Source organism: Thrips palmi, unplaced genomic scaffold (assembly GCF_012932325.1).
Source record: "Thrips palmi isolate BJ-2018 unplaced genomic scaffold, TpBJ-2018v1 HiC_scaffold_1, whole genome shotgun sequence".
NCBI classification, from domain to species: Eukaryota; Metazoa; Arthropoda; class Insecta; order Thysanoptera; family Thripidae; genus Thrips; species Thrips palmi.
Genome location: NW_023144620.1, coordinates 11,527,569 through 11,547,267, shown reverse-complemented (window position 1 = coordinate 11,547,267; position 19,699 = coordinate 11,527,569). Strand labels below are relative to the sequence as shown.

Sequence of the window (19,699 nt, the reverse complement as noted above, 5' to 3'; positions counted from 1 at the left end):
CGATACCCCACGTCCGTCGTCCGGCCAGGCGGCAGGACTGCTCTCATCGCGCTGTCTCTCTCGCACTCGAAGGGCGTCCCGTGAGGGAGCGAGAGAGAGAGAGAGCGTCGAGAGCAGTGCTCGCGGAATCAGCCTGCAGGCCGTGTCGTGGCCGCCAGACACAGCACCGCGAGCACCGCGTGGCTATTTCGGAGCGGGAAGCGCCTTCCAGCAGCGCATCGTCCCATCTCGCGACCGCCCCGCCCCGCCCCGCCCCGCCCCACTACCACCTGCCGCGAAGCGACGACTGCAATTTCAGATTCGCCCCGACGCTTGAACCTCCTTGAACCGCCGTAACAGGAACAGGACCTCCCCGGCGTGGCCCCCCGCCACTGCTGCGCCACCCACCATTCTTCCGGTAGCGCACACCACGCCCCCGCGGAGCGTGACCCACAGTGTGGGTCCCACACCGACACAGTGCCCTGCCGGCCCTGCCCCGGTGCAACGAGCAACGTGCAGCCCCGCCACGTCGTCGGCGTCGTCGCCAAGCGTGGCGCTCCGGGGCCAGGTCAGCGCCCCCGTCGCCGGCCAGACCGCCAGTCAGCCCGGCACCGGCGTCGACCGCTCAGGGGCGGATCCGGGCGGAACCCCGGCACGGCCCCGAAGGGGTTGTTCTCGAGGGGGTGGGGCGGCAGGGCCGACGGCAAGGTGCAGCGCCCGCGCCGCGCACCGAGGCGTGCCGAAGTTGCTATTGGCGCGCGGCGGAAAAGCGCGGTGGCGGCGGAGGGCGAGTATCCATTAAACTCGTTCGAGGGGCCGCCCGCGCCGGCCGAGGCGGAGAGCAGTAGCACTCCACTCCAGCCAGTTCGCGGCGCCGCCGCCACGCCAACCAGGGCGGCCGAGGGGTCGGAGTTCACGCGAGGAGGTCAACACGGCGTCTGTCGAAACTTTACCTGCCCCGGGGAAGGGCAGTGTCACGCCACTCAACGCGGCAGACGTACAGAGCGACGAACAGACGGAAGGACGGACATCGGGACGGCCAGACCGACGGACCCCGAGACAGCAGTGACCATGACGCTACACCCAGCAGACTGATTCCGAGGGTCGCTTTCGTCGCTCTGTCTCTCTCGCACCCATGGGGCGTCCCGTACAGGTGCGAGACAGACGGTGCGACGAAAACGACTCTCGGAATCAGTCTGCAGGTCCTCGGTTATACCGCCAGCACCGCGCCCCTCTTCCCTCGTCCCCCTCTACCTCACTCTCTCTCTGCCGCTTTGACCCCGCGCGTCTTTTCGCTTTAGTTACAAATGCATGAGATCGATTTTCCCGCGCAGCCCCGTCGCCGCACCGCGCCGCCGGTCGTTTTGAGTGACAGCCGCCTGGCCGCGGGCGGCGGCAGCGCAGCGCAGCGCGCCGAGCAAAAAGCAGAAACCCGACAAAAAGACAACAGACAGGTTTCGCGCGGCCGGAGGTGGCGGTCGCGGTCAGCCAAGAGTCGGGAAGGGTTGGCGAGCGCGGCGCGGCGTGCAGTGCAGTCACCGCGCAGTCCGGCAGAGGGGTCGCTTCCTCGGCCACCCCTTTCCCCCGAGCGTGGGTGGACTTGGTCAGACTGGGCAGACTGATTCCGAGAGTCGTTTGCGTCGCTCTGTCTCTCCCCTACCTGCCCGGTACGCCCTTAGAGTCCGAGAGGAACAGAGCTACGAAAACGACTCTCGGAATCGGTCTGCTGGAACGGATTGCCGGATTAAACAGTCACGACCCCTCAAGGAACGCGTCGGGGCGGCGAATCGGACGCGAGCCCGCCCCAACACGAACAGGGCCGAGAGCCTGGCCACAACGCCGCGAGGCAACGGCCGCCCTGCATGTTTCACGCCCTCACTGCGAGTGGGACGCCTCAGTCTCTCTCTCTCGCACACATGGGATGTCCCGTGTGCCCGCTTCAGGCCGACGACTGTTACGGGTAAGTGGTAGCGGACTCGCCGCTGCCAGCGACACTTGCTGACGCTGCGACTCGCGGTGCAGGCCAAAGTCGGGCCGCCCTAACACGACGACGGGGACACCCTTCTTTCCGAATCAACCTGCCGTCCCTACCTCTACCAAGAACGCGGGACGAAAGCCTTCGTCGGTGTAATCGACTCACCTCTCGAGTTGGGGTGGTTCATGAGGATGGCGAGCGGGCACTCGTCGTCGTCCAGGATGTACTCGCGGTTGTTGGTGCCGCCGTGGTACTCCTTGCTGTCGTTGGTGGACTCGGGGATGTTGGTGTTGACCTGCACCAGGCAGTACACGTGCGGGTCCTCGCGGTCCAGCCCGTACTTGGCCAGCATCTCGCGCACCACCTGCGCGGCCGAGTCGCCGATGGACAGCAGCAGCGTCTTGTAGGGCACGTCCTTGCACAGCGCCTCGCCGTAGATCTTGAGGGTGCCGCCCGTGTCCGGGCCGCCGTCCTTGCTGCGGAACTGCTGCAGCTTCTTCTCCAGCTTCTGCTGCCGCCGCCGCCTCATCACCGCCTCGGGGTTGGAGATGGACCGCGTGAAGCTCGTCTCGGGCAGCTCTGCCAAAGAGCGAAACGGTGCAGGTGTTACCCAGCTGCGCAGTGGACCAGAGGACCGGCGCATGCGGCCAAGGCGCGCTTGAAGCTCCAGAGTTGCTAAACAGGACTCGAACCGAGCGTGTGACCCCACCAATGGATTCCTCGTTCGGAGAGCAACACGTTCGGTTCGAGTCCCATTTAGCGTCTCTCTGGAGCTCTGATCCCGTCCGGGCCGGGATTGTGATCGCATCCACAGGTCTTCCGGCCCCTAGTGCGCCGAGTAAAAAGATGATTTCGTCGATACCCCACGCGCAATGAAAGGGAACATCGAACGGAGGGTAACGTCGGGACGGTATAGTACACATGAAATTGAAATAGCAGATGAAGCGTAGTGCTTCGTGAGCCACAAACCACAGATATCGACAGGTGAATGGATTCTGATTCGATACGGATTCTGCAATTTCACTTTCCAGCGTATATACTCACGCCACCAACTCACCTGTGTACAGCTTGCCGGCCACGCCAGCGGGGTTTTCCTCGTTTTCGTTGTTCTTAATCCTGTTCTGCTTCTCCTGCTTCTTGAGCATCTTCTTCTCCCGCTTCGACAGTTTCCTCTTAAAGCTAGTGTTCTCCTCCTGGAACGTGTTGGCTGGCATCTGCAAAGCGGAAGCAGAAACACTCATTTAGACACACTCTCAGGTAATGTCAACGTAAACCACCAATCAAAACGGAGGGGTCTGCGCGACAGCGGCAAAAAGTCGCAGGCGACACATGTCATGTTTAGAAAGCGGAGAAGAGAAGCACTCACTTTTTGAAATGTGACACTGGCATTGGTCTTGTCGTTGATCCGCCGCAGCAGAAACCTGCCCTCCCGGTCATCCTTGTGCCAGTTGAGCTGCACCAGCAGGGGCTTCTCCTCCGTGCCGAGCCGCCGTTCATCTGCAACAGGGTGGAAAGCAAAAATTAAAATGCGTTTTACATTGATCGTCAGATGGCTTCAAGAGTCCAAGAAAGGTTGCTTGCGCTGTTATTCAACAAATGTAACGTTGAATTCGTCAGAATGTAAATTTCGACACGTTCATTTGAATTTTTTTGAACGAGGATCTACATTCAAACAAATGTGACATCATGTTCAAACGAACGTGACAAAATTCACAGTCTAACCAACATGACGAGTCACACTCGCAGAACAACAGTGCATCCGTGACGGGAGTCGACTCACCTCCATTCTCGTGGATCTCGTAGAGGGCGTACTCTGGCACGGACAGCATGCGCATGTCCGGCCGGAACTTTTCGATGAGCGTTTCTATGACGGCCTGCGACGTGGCGTCCGAGGCCACGCGGATGCACTTGGTGGCCACCTTCTGCCCGGAGTCTTGGAAGTAAAAGCGCATCACGCCGTGGAACTCGAGCTCCTGCAACACGAGAAAAGCGCGCGAGTCAGTGACAGTCCACGCACGGTGCGCACAGTGGGCCAGAAGACCGGCGGAGGCGGCCAAAACCCTGGACGCGTTTTGAGCTCCAGGGTCGCTAAAGAGGGCTCGAACCGAACGTGCGACCCCACCAAAGGATTGCTCTCCGAACGAGGAATCCATTGGTGGGGTCACACGTTTGGTTCGAGTCCTTTTCAGCGACTCTGGAGCTCAAAACTCGTCCAGAGTTTGGGCCAGTTTGGGCGGCCTCCACCGGTCTTCTGGCCCACTGTGGCACGGCCGGCGAGCGAGGCGAGGGAAGCTCCAGGGCCGGTACTCCACGCCCCCGGCCCGCGCCGCGCCATCAAAACAAACCAGCACGGCGTCGCCACCTAGCGGCCGCCGGCCGAACTACCAGCGCCCGCCCGCTGGCTGCCGCTGGCCCGCTCCCCGGCGCTGACCGAGTGGAGTATCTACCGCGCGGCAAATGCGACACTCTTTGGCCTCCAGCCTTGTGGGACGCATTCCAGCGAACTTGGTCGCAGCGCCGGGAGGTGGCGCTGGAGTCGCGTTTGCCGCGCCGCGCTACGCCACGGCTACGCTGCTACGCCTCTGGACCGTTACCGGGAGGGCCGGGCCGGGCAGGCAGGGCCGGGCAGGCAGGGCCAGCGCGGCCACGCCGCCACCGCTGGGGCCTTCGGGCCTTGGCTGGAGAGTCCCAGTCCCCAGTCCCACCTCGACACCGCCGGGGCCCCAGGCTGCCCCAGGCCGACTCGAAACGTGCCACCGTCACACCGTCCGGACGCCGCCAATTCCCGATCGCCACCGTGGCCCCGCCGCGGCCGCGGACACGCCAACGACCGGCCAGCGTCTTTCCGAGAGGCGGCGCGGCGCGCGGCGCCACCACTGTACTATCTCCCGGGAACAGTGACGGCGACACCGAGAGGGGGTGTGGCCGCGACGACAGGTCACCGCGTCGGGGGAAAGCAACGCAAGCGAAGCGCCTGCGCGTTCAGCTCGGCAACCGGAGTCCAATACTACGTTTACACGGGGGAGCTAGCCTCGGTCAACTCGAGGGGTGGGGGAGTGGAGGGGAGACACCACTCAGCCAGGGCTAGCAGACGTCGTGTTCACGCGGTGCCGGTGGAGCGTTGTTGGGGTGACTTTCTAACCTCAAGATAGCCTAAACAATTTCGAATTTAAGTCGAAATCAGGTCGAAATTTGCTTTACGCAATAGACAATGGATATTTTTATTCAGAAACAATCAGTTACAAGTGGTAAAAATCAAATCAATAAAAATTACATAAAATAGAATAAGTAAATTAATGATTTCGTACAACAGAAAACTGCTTCCCAAGTTTTTTCCAACGATTTCACAGGTGTATTCATAATAATAGAAAATAGATGGGCTTACAACACCTAAAAAACGCTGCACACACCTAACCTCACTTGACCCTGTGGTGTTTACATGTTGGAGTTAGCCTCGGTCAACGAGTTAGCCAGGGTAGCTCGAGGGGTCTAACTCGTTGACCCACCTACGTGTTCATGCGCGTGAGTTGACCCCGGCTAGCTCGAGACCTACCCCCTCCACTCCCCCACCCCTCGAGTTGACCGAGGCTAGCTCTCTCGTGTAAACGTAGTACAACCGACGAGCGGGACGTCCATCGGAACCGAGCCAAACGCTGTCAATTAAACGCAACTTTGTTGCAATCGGCCTGATTGGCGGCGGACAGCGCGCTCTTTCGTCCAGGACTCGACACACCGGCTGGCTGGCCGCGCCGCGGGCGAGGGGTCAGTTCCGTCCGACTGCCCCGTCGTCCGGTCAAACCGCGCCGCGCCGCGACGCCCCGCCACCCACCTGTTGCCGCCGTCGTGCCTACCCTTCTGCCTTGCGCAACACGCCAGCACGGCCAGCACGGCCAGCGGTACCCCCGCCCCGCCCACCGCACTCCACCCCGCGCATGCGCCGCGGCCTCCCAGCATCGCATCATCGGCCGGGTTGGCCCGCGAGGCGCGAGGCAGGGAAGTCCCCGCGAGGCGCGCATTCCAAGGGACCGGCACTAGAACGCCCCGCCCCGCCCCGCCCCGACGCTGCCATCGTGCCCCGCGCGTCGCTTGAGCAGCCACGTGCGACTGCGCGGCCCCACCCACGCCCCGCCACGCCCCGCCTTCGGGGCAACGTTAGACAAAATAAAGGACTCGCTCGCGCCGCGAGCCTCCATGCCATCAGCGTCGTCGCCCTCGTCGTCCAGCGAGCCGTTTTCACCGCCCTGCCTCTCTCGCACACCCATACGGGACTCCCCATGAGTGCGAGAGAGACAGAGCGACCGAGGCGACTCTCGACATCAGCCTGCAGGCCCTCGTCGCCGTCATCGCGGTCTTCCCTCTCCGACCCACGGCGGCCTGCACACGTTGACGACGACCATGTCGGCGTGCGTGAGGGACGCGGCGGACGCGCATCGTCGTCGCCGTGCAGCCTCAATGCGATGACCACTTCCGGTGGACGCGCCACGCTGGCCGCGCCGGCCGCTGCGGAAACGGAATAGAGAACGCAACGACGCGCACGAAGGGCGCACGCACGCGACAACGGCCGCCACTCTCTCCCTCACTCACACACCTTTGCGGCAACGCCGCATAACTTGAGACTAAACTCGGCCCAGCCCTGCGCGCCGCGCGACATTTGCAAAGCACAACTCAGCCTCTTTACGCGGGCCGGGCACTGCGGCCGGGCCCCAAGGCTGCAACGGGAATAATATACCACTCGCGCGCACAGGGCAATGGGCAAAACGCGTCGCTGACGTCGTCCGTCCCGAAGCACATTCCTCGTCGCGCACGACGAGGACGACGAGGGCCGAGAGGACGGCGACGAGGAGGGTGGAGAGGACGACGACGAGGACGACGAGGAGGGTGGAGAGGACGGTGACGAGGACGACGAGGGTGGAGAGGACGGTGACGAGGACGACGAGGACGGTGATGTGGACGACGAGGGCGGGGAGGACAACGACGAGGGCGAGAAGGACGACGAGGACAGCGGCGCGGAGGGCCGGGCGGGCTGGCCACCGCGGTGGGCTGCGGCGCACTCGACCACGACCACCTTCCCCAGGGCCGCCGGCCAGGGCTCCGAGTTATGGAAATTTGAAATGTCATGTCGACTGCAGCAAAGGATTGGTCTTGGGGGAGCGCGCGGTGGGGCGTGGCGGCGAGGCGCGTTGCACCAAGCGGGACAAGCAGGACGACGGCGGCGGCAGCGGCGGCGACGCCCACGGCGGGGCAGCCCGCCCGACCGCCACGCCCTGCGAGGACGCCGTCAGACTCCGGTGCACCCGGCCCGGCCCCACCGTCAGCCCATCAGGGATTCCACCAGAACCTAGCCGAACAAATAGGTCAACCCGGTGGGTACCCCCTCCTCCGCCGCCCAACCTCGGCGCGGCGCGCAGCCAGCGAGGCCTCGGCAGTCGGTACACCTCAAGGAGACGAGACGCCACCAGAAGGAACGTGACGCCGCCTTGGCACGCCTTGGCCAGCGCCGCGACGACGGCGAGAAGCGCTTCGCCTCGAACACCCCGCCTCCCCTCCCCTCCGCAATCCACAGCAGCGCCCACGGAATGACATCATCGACACCGCATCAGGAAGCGGCGACTGCAAGCAAGCCCGGTGACGACCGGCCGGCAAAAAAACAAGGAGGAAAAATGATCAGCGGCGTGTGAGTAGCAAGGAGCCGGGCCGAGTCACTGTCAGCGGATCGGACGGACGGGCGGACATGCCGCGGGGGCCCAACCCACGCAGCATGTGAGTCAGGGCACGGCACGCCGGCCGCGATGCCACGCGCCGCCGAATCAATGAATTCGTCCATTCATCACGCCGCCCTCACGAGCCAATGAATGAATGCACGAATGAATGAATGAATGAATGAGCGAATGAACGGGCGGGCAAGACGGCAAGGCAGGGCGGCACCGCCGTCCGTTCCGTCCATCTCGAGTGTAAGTGAGTCACGCCACGGCGCGCGCAGGAAGCTGGCGAAGCGGGCAGGCCTGCCACGCCAGTGCGCAAAGGGTTGCCTCCCACACGGACCCAAAACCATACGTAGCTGCCGCCTCCCTCCGAAGGGCCACTTCATCGCTCTGTCTCTCTCGCACTCATGGGGCGACCCGTCGGGCTCGTAGGGGAACGAGCGAGACAGAGCGACGAAACGATCTTTTGGAATCAGGTGGTTAGGTATGACGTGCCGCTGGCCAGGAGTACTGTAACGCACGCGAGACTGTCACCCGGGCACCGGCCTCACAGCCAGCATGGGCGACGGCCGCATAGTGGGCCAGACGATCGATGGAGGCGGACGCATTTTGAGCTCTAGAGTCACTGAATGGAACTCGAACTGCACGTGTGACCCTACCAATGGATCGCTCTCTGCACGAGGAATCTGTTGGTGGGGCTTGAGTCCTTTTTGGCGACTCTGGAGCTCAAAACGCGTCTAGAGTTTCGGCCGCGCCGCGGCCCCAGGCGGCCCCGCAGGTAGCCCTGTCGCCGGGGCTGCCTACCCAAAGGGGTCCGGAAAACATTTCACAGCACACCACACCCAGCTTCCTCCTGACCCGCAAACCCCGTCCGCCAATCCCTTCTTCTATTTATAGACAGTACTTCCCTGTTGGAATGCTGGATGCAACCTTGTGCAACCTACCCGAGGTGCTGTACAATTATGTCGCCAGGCCTCGATACATAGTGAGCATGGCGCCGGCCGGCCTGCGCGGCCCGCTGTGCAAACCGGCGCGAGCCCAACTGTGTCAATGGCGCGGTGGCCAAAATGCTTGTGGCAGGCCGCGCATCCAGCGAACAAGGAGACCACGAGAGGCAGTCGACGATACACCCCAGCCAGGCAAGGTTGGCCAGTCCCTGTGATCAAGGTTCAAGGAGTTACCACCAGCTCCAGTGTAGCGCGTAAGTAAACTACAGTAGTTGAAGAAGACACACTAGAAAGCAAGAAGTGCTTGGTCTCTTTATAAACGTCCCGCTGTCTCAGACACATTACTAGAACGTATGCAAGTTCCCTAACCAACACACTCTCCGGTGGGTGTAACGCGGGCACAGTGCGCCCGCAGACGGAAATCTAAACGCGTTTTGATCTTCAGAATCGCTAAAAAGGACTCGAACCCAGCGTGTGACCCCACCAATGGATTCCTCGTTTGGAGAGCAATCCATTGGTGGGGTCACACGCTCGCCCGAGTCCTGTTCAGCGACTCTGGAGCTCAAAACGCGTCTGGGATTTTGACCGCCTGCTCCCGTCTTTGGGCCATGGCACTGTGGCGGGGTCGAGGGCGGGGCCGGGGCCCCACGGGGGGCTTGCTGGCGCGTGCCGAGCAGGACCAGCCTTTCCGCGCGACGGGCCTAACAGGGCCCAGGCGTTTCCGGCCGCGCATCACATGGACGAGCAGACAGACAGACAGGCAGACAGACACAAGGCGAGCCAGTGTGGTGTGCACGGTGCACGCTCCATGCAACTTGCGCCGGACAAACAAGCCGGCTGTACATACCCTTTCGAAATAAGGGGGAAATGACACACACGGCTCTGCCACGGAAACGCGCGTGCGAGTGGCGGGGTGAGGTGAGGCGGGGTGAGGTGAGGCGGGGTGGGGTGAGGCGGGGCACCGCCAGGTCCACACTCTCGACGGAGAGGAAGGGAAACTGGAGGCGCCAGTCAATAAAAACGAGGTGCGCGGAGTGTCAGAAGGAAAGCGAGCTGGGACGGACGGACAAACGGACAGACAGACGGACGATCTGACTCCCGAATGAGAGCAAAGCCATAAAACGGCCCTCAACACGTAGTAAGTCCCGCGGCCTTTCCATCCCGCACGCTGCCGCACGCCAGCTAGCGCTGTAGCTCGCGAGCCTCGGAGTCACTCGCGCCAGTCCATCTGCCCGCCTTACTGAGAAGCAGCGAGCGGCTTTTGTGGTTCGGAAGCAACGAGCTGAGAACGACCCGCGCGACGCGGCACACGACCGCAGGCTTGTTAAAAAACGGCCGTAAAAAAATTAAGTGAAGCACTCCAATTTCCACTCACTCGTATACAGTGCGGTAGCTGGCGCAGCACCCGGCCCGCGGATCCGAAACTAGAACGGCGGCACGCGGTTCGAGTCCACGGCGTCCGCGGCCTACCCCGACCCCGTTGCCGAGGGCCACGCCGCCGCCCCCGCGGCACGCGTCGCGCTAAGGTATTCCGCGGCACGGTCGAGACGCCGTGACGGTCGCGTAAAGGACGAAGCGCCGCCACTGTGTTCCCCGCCAAATGCACCCGCACTCTTCAAGTGACTCATACCCAATGCCTGTACTGAGATACAACGCGACACCAGTCTGCGAACAACCTTCTGGCCGCTAGCATCTACCTCTCACCGCTCTCTGTGTTCGACTCCGCTACGACGAGGACTTAGAAGGTACCATGTTATGACGCCAAAACTGCAAAAATCTGCTGCAGCCGAAGTTCACTCGCTAGCCGTTGCCGGACGCTCCAGATGTCCGAGACGCAACGCGGAGCCAACATGCGCCAAGACATGCGCAACCATGAGCATTTCGAATCTTTCGACCCAACGGGTGGACGGAAATGGTCCATCTACTGCCAGCGTTTCGTCGCGCACTGCGCCACCAAGAACCTGACCAAGGACGCGGAGATGAAGGCGGAGTTCATCGCGAGCTGCAGCGACTACATGATCGAGTGGACGGAACGCCAGTGCTGGATGAAGCTAGCAAACACTAGCCTCACGTTTGCCGACATCAAGGAGGCCATCGAGAACCACGGCAAGCCCAGGTGGGAGATTCGAGCGGCATCAAAGTTCCATGGTAGAAACCAGCAGCGGAAGGAATCTGTCCATGATTTTGTTTCGGCATTGCGTTCCCTGGCGCGAGAATGCAATTTCGGTGCGGCCCACGACCGCATGCTGAGGGACCGCATCGTGTTGGGCATACGGTGCGATCGCACTAGGGAATTGCTGTTCAACTTGCCGAAAGATCAATGCACTGTGGAAAATGTGGTCACCATTGCCTACAACACAGAGAGAGTGAAGTGCCAGGAATGGGGAGGCTTTGGTTTTGCTTCGGTGTGTTCTTTTTGTTGGAGTGTGGGCACAGTTTTCTACGATTTTATATATTTTTGTATCATTTTAATTGGTTGGTCTATTTTTATACTTTTGGTAATTTTATTTGGTATTCCGTACGCTCTCCTGATAGAATTAGGCATTCTCGGGTGAAATGAGTGGCAAAAACATGCAGTTAGCAGACGGACCCGCGTGGCTCCAGCCTGACGATTCATATGGAAGGATTGTAATGTCATGTCCTGTGTCTTGCCGACGCTCATTCGCAGAGGTGCGCCTCGAGCGGCCCCTGTACCCCTCCATGTACTACAACTAGTCTAAAATAAACGCCCATGAACCGCTGACATCGAGTCTTGTTGCTCTCCAAGTCACACTAACTTCAAGAGAGCTTTCCACGTAAAGCGCCTTTCCCTTGTCCTCCCCACACTGAAAATTTTAGTCGTCACTTGATGACAATTTCAAGGCTAGTTTTCCTCACTACAAGGATGTCATCAAAACAATTCATGACATTGTTGTCACGCCCATGCAATCAGTATATAGGAACTTTGATGAAAATGTCATCAATTTGTGATGAGATAGTCATCATTTGAAAGTGATGAAAATACCATCCACGATTTTGTCATCAAGTGACAACAAATTTTCACAGTGCACGCCCAACCAAAGCGCGCGCGACGCTGGCTCAACAAGTGCCTCGACAAGCAGACGACCCGCGAAGAAGAGGCTGGTTCGGCCGGGCACTGCCGCGACTGCAAAGCGAGGGGTACCTCACTTCGTCTAGTCAGTGTACACCCCTGACTCCAGTCACTGCCTTGTTTCAGTCTAGTCACTGAAAAAGTCAGCAAAACCACGTAATTTTTAGTATTTTTGCAACGCATTTCGTGATATTTTCAGTCTAGTCAAAGTGGAAATTGAGTATAGTCACCAGTCAGTGTACACCTGTTTTCGAAGTGAGGTACCCCTCGCTGCAAAGGCCCGGCCACCCGTTCGTCACAGTCACAGTGCGGCTCGGCACTGCCGCCGCGTCCGGAGTCCCGGAGTCGCTCCCCGGAGCTGCCCCGGTCGGCAAGGCTCGGCAGCGGGTCAAGGCGAAGCCGGCCGAAGCGGGCCGCGGCCTATCCGAGCAGATCGCGGGGCCGCGCCACGGCTGCGCCACGGCTGCGCGGCGTCACGGTCGCAGTGGATGGAGTTAGCAGTGGGGCCGCACTGGGGCCGCAATCAAATCAGGCGGACACGACCCCGAGCAGACCATCGCTCACAGACTTAGCCCGGCCATAACGAACGAACGAGGAGACAAGCGGGATCGAACCGCGACAAAGCTCAAAGAGAAAAACCAGAGAAATTTTTAACACTAATTTTGCCGAGTCTTACACGCAATCAGGGTCAGGTTCTTTAAATTTTAAATTCTCATTTTTACATGCTTTCATTTTAATTATGCTTTTGCAGTACTGTATTTTTTAGTATCTTATAAAATTTGCTTCGCTAGTGTATGGCGCCGGTCGGAGGCGGTGGCGGCGCCGCGCGGCTCTGAGCCAATGTCGCGCGGGCTGGACCACGGCCGCCCTGTCGGACCAAAAGGGGTGGGGTTTCTTCCGACAGGTCCTCCCGGCTTAGCATTCTCCCATCATTGTTCGAAGGGAGAGAGAGAGTCGATAAAGCCTCGGCGTTTGGCAGCCGGCAGAGGTAGCGAAAGGCGTGGCGCCTAGTTGGACGGACCACATCGGGCCTCCATTGAAAGCTAATCTGATCGAGTCGCGAAAAAAAATCTGTCGAAAATGAAATGAGTACTTTTCTGCAGTCGTCTCAAGGACTTGACGCCTCAACCCCTTCCCACGAGCACCAACGTGCCTCTCGTCGCCAACACGTCAATCAATCCCCTTGTAGGACACAGTCACCTGAACATCAGTCACAAAAAAGTAACTTGTCACTACTCCACGCGCCAGAGATTCTCAACGCGAGACTGTTTGACGTGCTCAGTGCCAGAAAAGTAGGCAAAAAGGAGCCCGAACACTCAAGCATGCCGCGAGCTTCCTCCTCCAGCACACTGTAATTAGCATCTCCCGAGAATTGGTCGATATTTCTGAGAATACCAGGAAATTTTCCTTGGAATTCCTAGGAATTGCCCTTCATTCCTGGTCATCCCTGGAGATGGTTTCAACGTGCAGCAGGAGATACAGCCTGCCGCACCCCTACGAGTTCGGGCTCCTCTTGCCTACTTGTCTGGCAACAACACTGGTTATTGCCAGTGTCGTTTCTCCCGAGACCGACTGACGAACGCCGGAGGTCCCGGCAGACTCACCTCGTTGGGCTCGGAGAGCTCGAAGATGTCCAGGCGGTTGGCGTTCCATTGTTGGATCACGTGTCGCAAAGCCTCCCGGTCCGCTGCCTTCTTTGCGGCCGCATCCATCGCGCCTGCAGCAAAAACAACAACAACACATTTTCACTCCGAAAAACAACAACAACAACAACAACAACAATTCATCGCACCGGAGGCCAATCAATCACTCAATCGGCAATCACTCGGCGCTCTCGTTACTAATTACGACAGCAAAGGTCCCGAATGAAAAGAGAAAACGAACAGAGGCGGCCGGAAGAGCGGCTCGTCTAGCCTCGTCAGGCCCAGTCAGGCCTCGTCAGGCGGCCCCGGTTCATTTTGCAACTACTTCTCGGCGACACGGTGACGCAAGCCGGCCAAAGCAAGCGCCAGGCCGCCGGGCCCGACCGCCGGATAGTGCGGGGGCGTTTTGGGCGGCAGCGGTCTCATTAGCTCTGGCTTAGACCGCGGCGCAGTTTGCGGCCTCACTAGCGGGCTGATCATGCAAACTAAGCCTTCATCTCTCTCTCTCTCTCTCTCTCTCTCTCTCACTCTCTCACTCTCTCACTCTCTCACTCTCTCACTCTCTCACTCTCTCACTCTCTCTCTCACTCTCTCACTCTCTCACTCTCTCACTCTCTCACTCTCTCACTCTCTCACTCTCTCACTCTCTCACTCTCTCACTCTCTCACTCTCTCACTCTCTCACTCTCTCACTCTCTCACTCTCTCACTCTCTCACTCTCTCACTCTCTCACTCTCTCTCTCTCCCCCTCCTGCTCTCTCCCCTCTCCCTGCTCTCTCGCCAGCATGGCTAAATTGTGTCAAAATGCACATTTTAAAGGTACTTACAGTATTTTTTTTCAATCCCCGCTGATAAGCCATTTTATAAACTAAACTCTCTCTCTTTTCCGCTTACGACCGCAGTAGAGCGCCAGCAGACAGACTCCGAGAGTCCGTTCTCGTCGCCTCATCTCTCTCCCACTCACGGGACGACCCGTGTGGGTGCGAGGGAGACAGAGCGGCGAAAACGACTCTCGGAATGAGCGTGTGGCAGCGCGGCGAGCGCGGCACTGGGGCAGCGGGACTGCATTCCAGCAAGCCGCGGCGCTGCCCCAGCCCCCTAAGCCAGCCTAGCCGCTCTAGCGCAATGCAAGCCAGCTTTTATTGGCAGGTCCGAGAGGTCCACTTCTGCCGGCCGGTTCCGAACGGACAGCGCCTTCGCTCTCTCTCTCTCTCTCTCGTTCCTAGTCCGATGGCAGGGGTAGGGGTGCGAGCGAGACAGAGCGACAACGAAAGCACTGTTGAGACAGCAGAGTGCGCGGCCGAGCGCGGTCGTGGTGCGAGACTTAGCCGCGCAGCAGCAGCAGTAGCAGGGCGGCTGGGCTTCCCTCCGATCGCCAGCGAGAGCGACAGGGAAGAAAACAAGAAAAAAAGAAGGAAACCACACACGTCCCGTTCCACTTGCAATCACTTGCAGCCGACACCGCCGCCGCCAGCAGTACTGGACTGATTCCGAGGCGTCGCTCTGTCTCTCTCGCACCCAAACGGGACGCCCCAAGAGTGCGAGAGAGACAGAGCGACGAAAACGACTCTCGGAATCAGTCTGCAGCGGCACGGACACGGCGTCGAACAAGCCGCGTGCCATTGTCTCCGGCAGTGCGTGCCGCGGTGCGTGCCGCGTGCGGCAACACGCTGCGCCGTATCACCGCGGAGCAAAACGGCGCCGAGATAACCGCATTTTAAATACAATGGCAAACGGCAATGGCCGGCCGGCCCCCCGACTTCCCCCGCATGTCGCACTTCGCACGAGCGTTGCCACCACCCGAACACCACTGCAAATCCATCGGTGAGTAAGTTTCCTACGTACTCCAGTGACATCCCGTTTTGAGAGCCAAAGTTCGGCCTTCTGAGCGCTAAATCGCCATCTGAGTGTGCGAAAATTTGGCCGCGCCCTGGATCAGCCTCCCTTCGTCCTAGCGGCGCGACAGCAGTGGACAATAGTGCCTAATTTCGCCATTCTTTGCACGGTTTGACGCAGCATCCGACGGCACAGTCACGACGAAAAACCTCCAAACCTCTCCCCGCAGTCGGCGGCAGCCCCGGGCAGCCCCGCCCTGCGGCGCATCTTTCAAGTTCCCGCAGTTCACCCGGCGTGGCGCGGCGGCGGCTGCACGTCGCTCCGTCTCCCTCGCACCCATTCGGAATGACCCACGAGTGCGAGAGAGACAGCGAGCGACGACGCCCCTGCTCGTTCATTCCGCCGCGCTGCATGGCCGGGACGCGGCGCCGCAACGCGCGAGCGAGACAGTCGCGGGGCGCGACCACATTCTCAAACCGATTCGCCAGATTCCGTCTGGCGCGGCACGCACGCGGCACGCGCACCGCACTGTCAGCGCCCCGCCTGGCCCCGCCCGCGCCTCGCCGAGGCCAACGACTTCCCCGCGCCGCGCCACCAACTCCGTCTCTCTCGCACTCGCGGGGGGTCCAGCCCTGGTGCGAGAGAGACAGAGCGACGAAACCACTGTTCGGAATCAGTCTCCCCGCGCCGCCCCACCACCGCCGGAGCTCGCTCCACCCAGCAGCAGCAAATCCAATCCAATCAAAGACAAAACGCGGCTCTGATGCAAATCCCGCACCCGTTTGACTCGGTGGCGACAAGCCAGGCGACGGACAGGCCATTGTGACCGGCAGGCAGGCAGGCCAGGCCGATGCCTGGACCGGTTCCGGCCGCGCCGCGCCGCGCAGGCAAAAGCCAGCAGACTGATTCCGAGAGTCGTTTTCGTCGCTCTGTCTCTCTCGCACTCATGGGGCGTCATTTGTAGGTGCGAGGAAGACAGAGCGACGGAAACGACGCTCGGAATCAGTCCGCAGCTGGGCGGGGCGGGGCGGGGGTGGGCGCGCTAGACGCGGAATGTAAAACTGGTAACGCGCGGCCAGGAGCGGCAATCGCTCGATGTCATCTCATTTCCCCGCCACCTCGCTTACTTTCCTTTTCCTGCGCGTGTGTGCCGAGCGATTGTCTGTCTGTCTGTCCGTCTGTCTGTTCGCCAGTGCTCGCGAGTGCAACGCGCGACGTATACGTCACAAAAATGCGGCATAGCAGACGGACTGCCGAGAGTCGTTTTCAAAGCCTTGTCTCTGTCGCACGCAAGGGACGTCTCCTAAAGGTGCGAGAGAGACAGAGCGATGAAAACGACTCTCGGAATCAGGCCGACGCCCTCCAGTGGCGCAAAACGTGCCAATCAGCGACACACTGCGACAGGGCGCACGCCTTGTCGCGTTACCTGAACCGACCTGAACTCAACTGTCGCTCACTCGGACTCTCTCGCACGCTTACGAGAAGCTCCACGAGCGCGAGAGAGTCAGAGCCAGCGACTCGTTCGGCTACAGTCCGCCGACAGCGCGCTGGCGCCCGAGGTCCACGTCGGCGGGCATGACCTATCAGCGCGCCATGCACCCACCCCGCGCACACCTCGGTGCACCGCGCCGCGCCGTGCCCCGCTCGCGGTGCGCTTGACCGGTCGGTCATAAACAATTTCTGCAGTTGCGCGCAAGAACTCCCTCCCCCCTGCCAGCGACATTCCCCCACCACTTGCGCAACAATAGGCGCCGCACGTCAAAGGCGGCCAAAGAGCCGGCCGGCAGCCCAAAAGCCACAAACCAGCGGCGGCAAGGCGGCAGACTGGTGCCCAAAGAGTCGTTTCCGTCTCTCTCGCACTCACGGGGCGACGGGGTCAGAGCGACGAAAACGACTCTCGGAATCAGCCCGCGGGCGGTCGTTCACACTCGAGCCGCCGAGTCTGGGGAGGCAGTGCCGGCACTGTTATGCCGCGCGGCCACGCGGCTACCGGGAGAAGCGGACATCGTTCGTCGAAGCGCGGCGCGACGACGCGGTGCCATAACGGCAGCGAAGACCTGGCCCCGCACAGTGGGCCAGAAGACCGCTGGAGGCGGTCAAAATCCCGGACGCTTTATGAGGTGCAGGGTCGCTAAATGGGACTCGAACCGAACGTGTGACCCCACCAATGGATTGCTCTCCGAACGAGGAAGGTGGGGTCACACGCTCAGTTCGGGTCCTGTTTAGCGACCCTGGAGCTCAAAACGCTTCTTGCGTTTTGGCCGCCTCCGCGGTCTTCTGGCCCACTGTGCCCCGCTTGGCCGCTTCGCCCCGGGCACCCAGGTGGGCCCCGGCGTCACACGCTGCCCGCTGCCCGCCACGCGGCTCGCCGCGCCACCGCGCATTAGGCCAGCGGCTCGTTCCAAAAGCCGGCCAGCCATGCAGCCAGCCAGCCAGCCGGCCAGCCAGCCAGCCAGCCATGCAGCCTGCCAGCCAGCCAGCCAGCCATGCAGCCTGCCAGCCAGCCAGCCAGCCAGCCAGCCAGCCAGCCAGCCAGCCATGCAGCCAGCCAGCACCGCTCTAAGGCCGCGACGGACTGTACTCGTTGCGCTAGGTCGGGTCGCCGCCAAATACCACTGGGATTCGCGGCAAAGGCCAGCAGCGCCTCTTCTCTGTCTCTCTCACACCTCGTACGGAACGCCCCGCGAGGGCGAGAGAGACAGCGCGACGAAAGGAGTGTTCGGACTCGCCGCTTGAAGGGGTCAGGTCATAACTAGATGCCACGCGCGCCGCGCGCCGCTCCGTTCCGCCCGGCCAGCCTGTGAACGTTAGCGACGCAGGCCGGCGCACAGTGGGCTAGAAGACCGGTGGAGGCGGCAAAAACTCCAGGCGCGTTTTGAGCTGCAGAGTCGCTAAAGAGAACTCGAACCGAACGTGTGACCCCACCAATGGATTGCTCTCCGACCGAGGATTCCATTGGTGGGGGGCAACACGTTCGGTTCGAGTCCTGATTAGTGACTCTGGAGCTCAAAACGCGTCTTGAGTATTGGCCGCCTCCACCGGTCTTCTGGCCCACTGTGCGGCGGCCGTCCTCCGCGCGCGGTTCGGTTCAGTCACGGGGGCGTCGCGGCGGCCGACGCACGCAGACGAGACGCCGCCGACGCCCGTCCGTCAGCCGCCCGATTCCGAAGGTTCCTTTCGTCCGCTGTCTCTCTCGCACTCATGACGCGTCATGCGGGGGTGCGAGAGAGACAGAGACAATCCTTCGGAATGAGGCGGCCGTCCGTCCCGCCTCAATTACGGCACTTGTGCGCACTCCGGCCGCCCTCGGCCCAACAGTGCTTTCGTCGCTCTGTCTGTCTCTCTCGCACTCTACTCAACGCCCCATGAGTGCGAGAGAGACAGACAGACGCTCCGGGCCGCCGGCCTGCAGCCCCGCGGCGCACCTCGCAGGGTCAACGCCTCGCCGCGCCCCGCGATAACGATAGTGCAGCGGCCGGCCACGTTGTCTCCCTCGCACCCCTGCGGCACGGCCGAGGCAGCCGAGGGCACGGCCCGGAGGTGCGAGAGAGACAGCCACAGACGGCACCCATTAGGAAAACCCGGCCAAACGTGGCAACCGAGGCACTAACCCGCCGGGCGAGCTTCCATTTCCAAAATGCAATCATCGCTGCAAACTACGTACACAGCGGCCGGGCCTTCATGGCCTTCATTACGAGTCGGCGGCCAAGTCCCCGCAGAGCACGCCAGCACACAGTGGGCCAGACGACCGGTGGAGGCGGCCAAAACTCCAGACGCGTTTTGAACTTCAGAGTCGCTCAATGGGACTCGAACCGAACGTGTGACCCCGCCAGTGGATTCCTCGTTCGGAGAGCAATCCATTGGTTGGGTCACACGTTCGATTCGAGTCACATTTAGCGACTCTGGAGCTCAAAACGCGTTTTGAATTTTGGCCGCCTCCACCGGTCGTCTGGCCCACTGTGCAGCATACCGCGCCAGCACTCAAGCGGGGCTCAAGCGGGCGCGCACGCCAGCCAGGCCGAACAGTGTTCTCGTCGCGCTGTCTCTCTCGCACTGGCGCGGCGTGCCGTAGGGGTGCGAGCGAGACGGAGCGACGGGGGGCGCGCTGTTCCGAGTCCCGGTGCAGCCGCCACCGCCCCGCGCGCCGCCAACTTCGGTGGTATGGTGCGTCCTGGTACGGCCGCGGTCGATACTCGCTGGAGTGAGTCTTCTCCACCGGCACGGCGGCACGGCAGGAAGGTGGAACGGGCCGCGCGGTGGCGGTGGCGGCATGGCCGCGGAGGGCGGGTGGCGCGGCAAGGCACGACTGCGGCCACGACGCACAGTGGGCCAGAAGACTGGTGGAGGCGGTCAAAATCCCGGACGCGTTTTGAGCTCCAGAGTCGCTAAAGGGGACTCGAACCGAACGTGTGACCCCACCAATGGATTGCTCTCCGAACGAGGAATCCATTGGTGGGGTGCTTCCTTGGATCCACCCCTAACTGGCAGCAGGGCGCCAGCAGGGTAGGCAACTCTGGCACACCAATT

The 19,699-nt window shown here is 61.3% G+C and overlaps 2 protein-coding genes across 8 annotated transcripts in view; one reads left to right on the top strand and one right to left on the bottom strand.

Moving 5' to 3' along the window:
- LOC117638898 (afadin) overlaps nt 1–19,699 on the bottom strand; it is a 114,791-nt gene that overhangs the window by 53,911 nt on the left and 41,181 nt on the right. For 6 of the 7 annotated variants that reach the window (XM_034378276.1, XM_034394443.1, XM_034374909.1 and 3 more), the window contains exons 2-6: nt 13,299–13,413; nt 3,735–3,927; nt 3,321–3,451; nt 3,012–3,168; nt 2,120–2,533 (exon numbers count right to left, since the gene is read on the bottom strand). In XM_034378276.1, the coding sequence (XP_034234167.1) occupies nt 2,120–2,533; nt 3,012–3,168; nt 3,321–3,451; nt 3,735–3,927; nt 13,299–13,406 (1,003 nt within the window). In that variant the 5' untranslated portion in view covers nt 13,407–13,413. Of the gene's footprint in view, nt 1–2,119; nt 2,534–3,011; nt 3,169–3,320; nt 3,452–3,734; nt 3,928–13,298; nt 13,414–19,699 lie in introns of those variants that run through there. The other variant, XM_034386491.1, reaches the window with a different exon arrangement.
- On the top strand, nt 10,115–11,346 carry LOC117640253. The gene has a single exon (XM_034377002.1). The coding sequence runs from the start codon at nt 10,427–10,429 to the stop codon at nt 11,156–11,158; it is 732 nt and encodes a 243-aa protein (XP_034232893.1). The 5' UTR covers nt 10,115–10,426; the 3' UTR covers nt 11,159–11,346.

Coding starts and splice junctions, on each gene's coding strand:
- LOC117640253 (XM_034377002.1), top strand. CDS start 10,427: ATGTCCGAGACGCAACGCGGAGCCAACATGCGCCAAGACATGCGCAAC.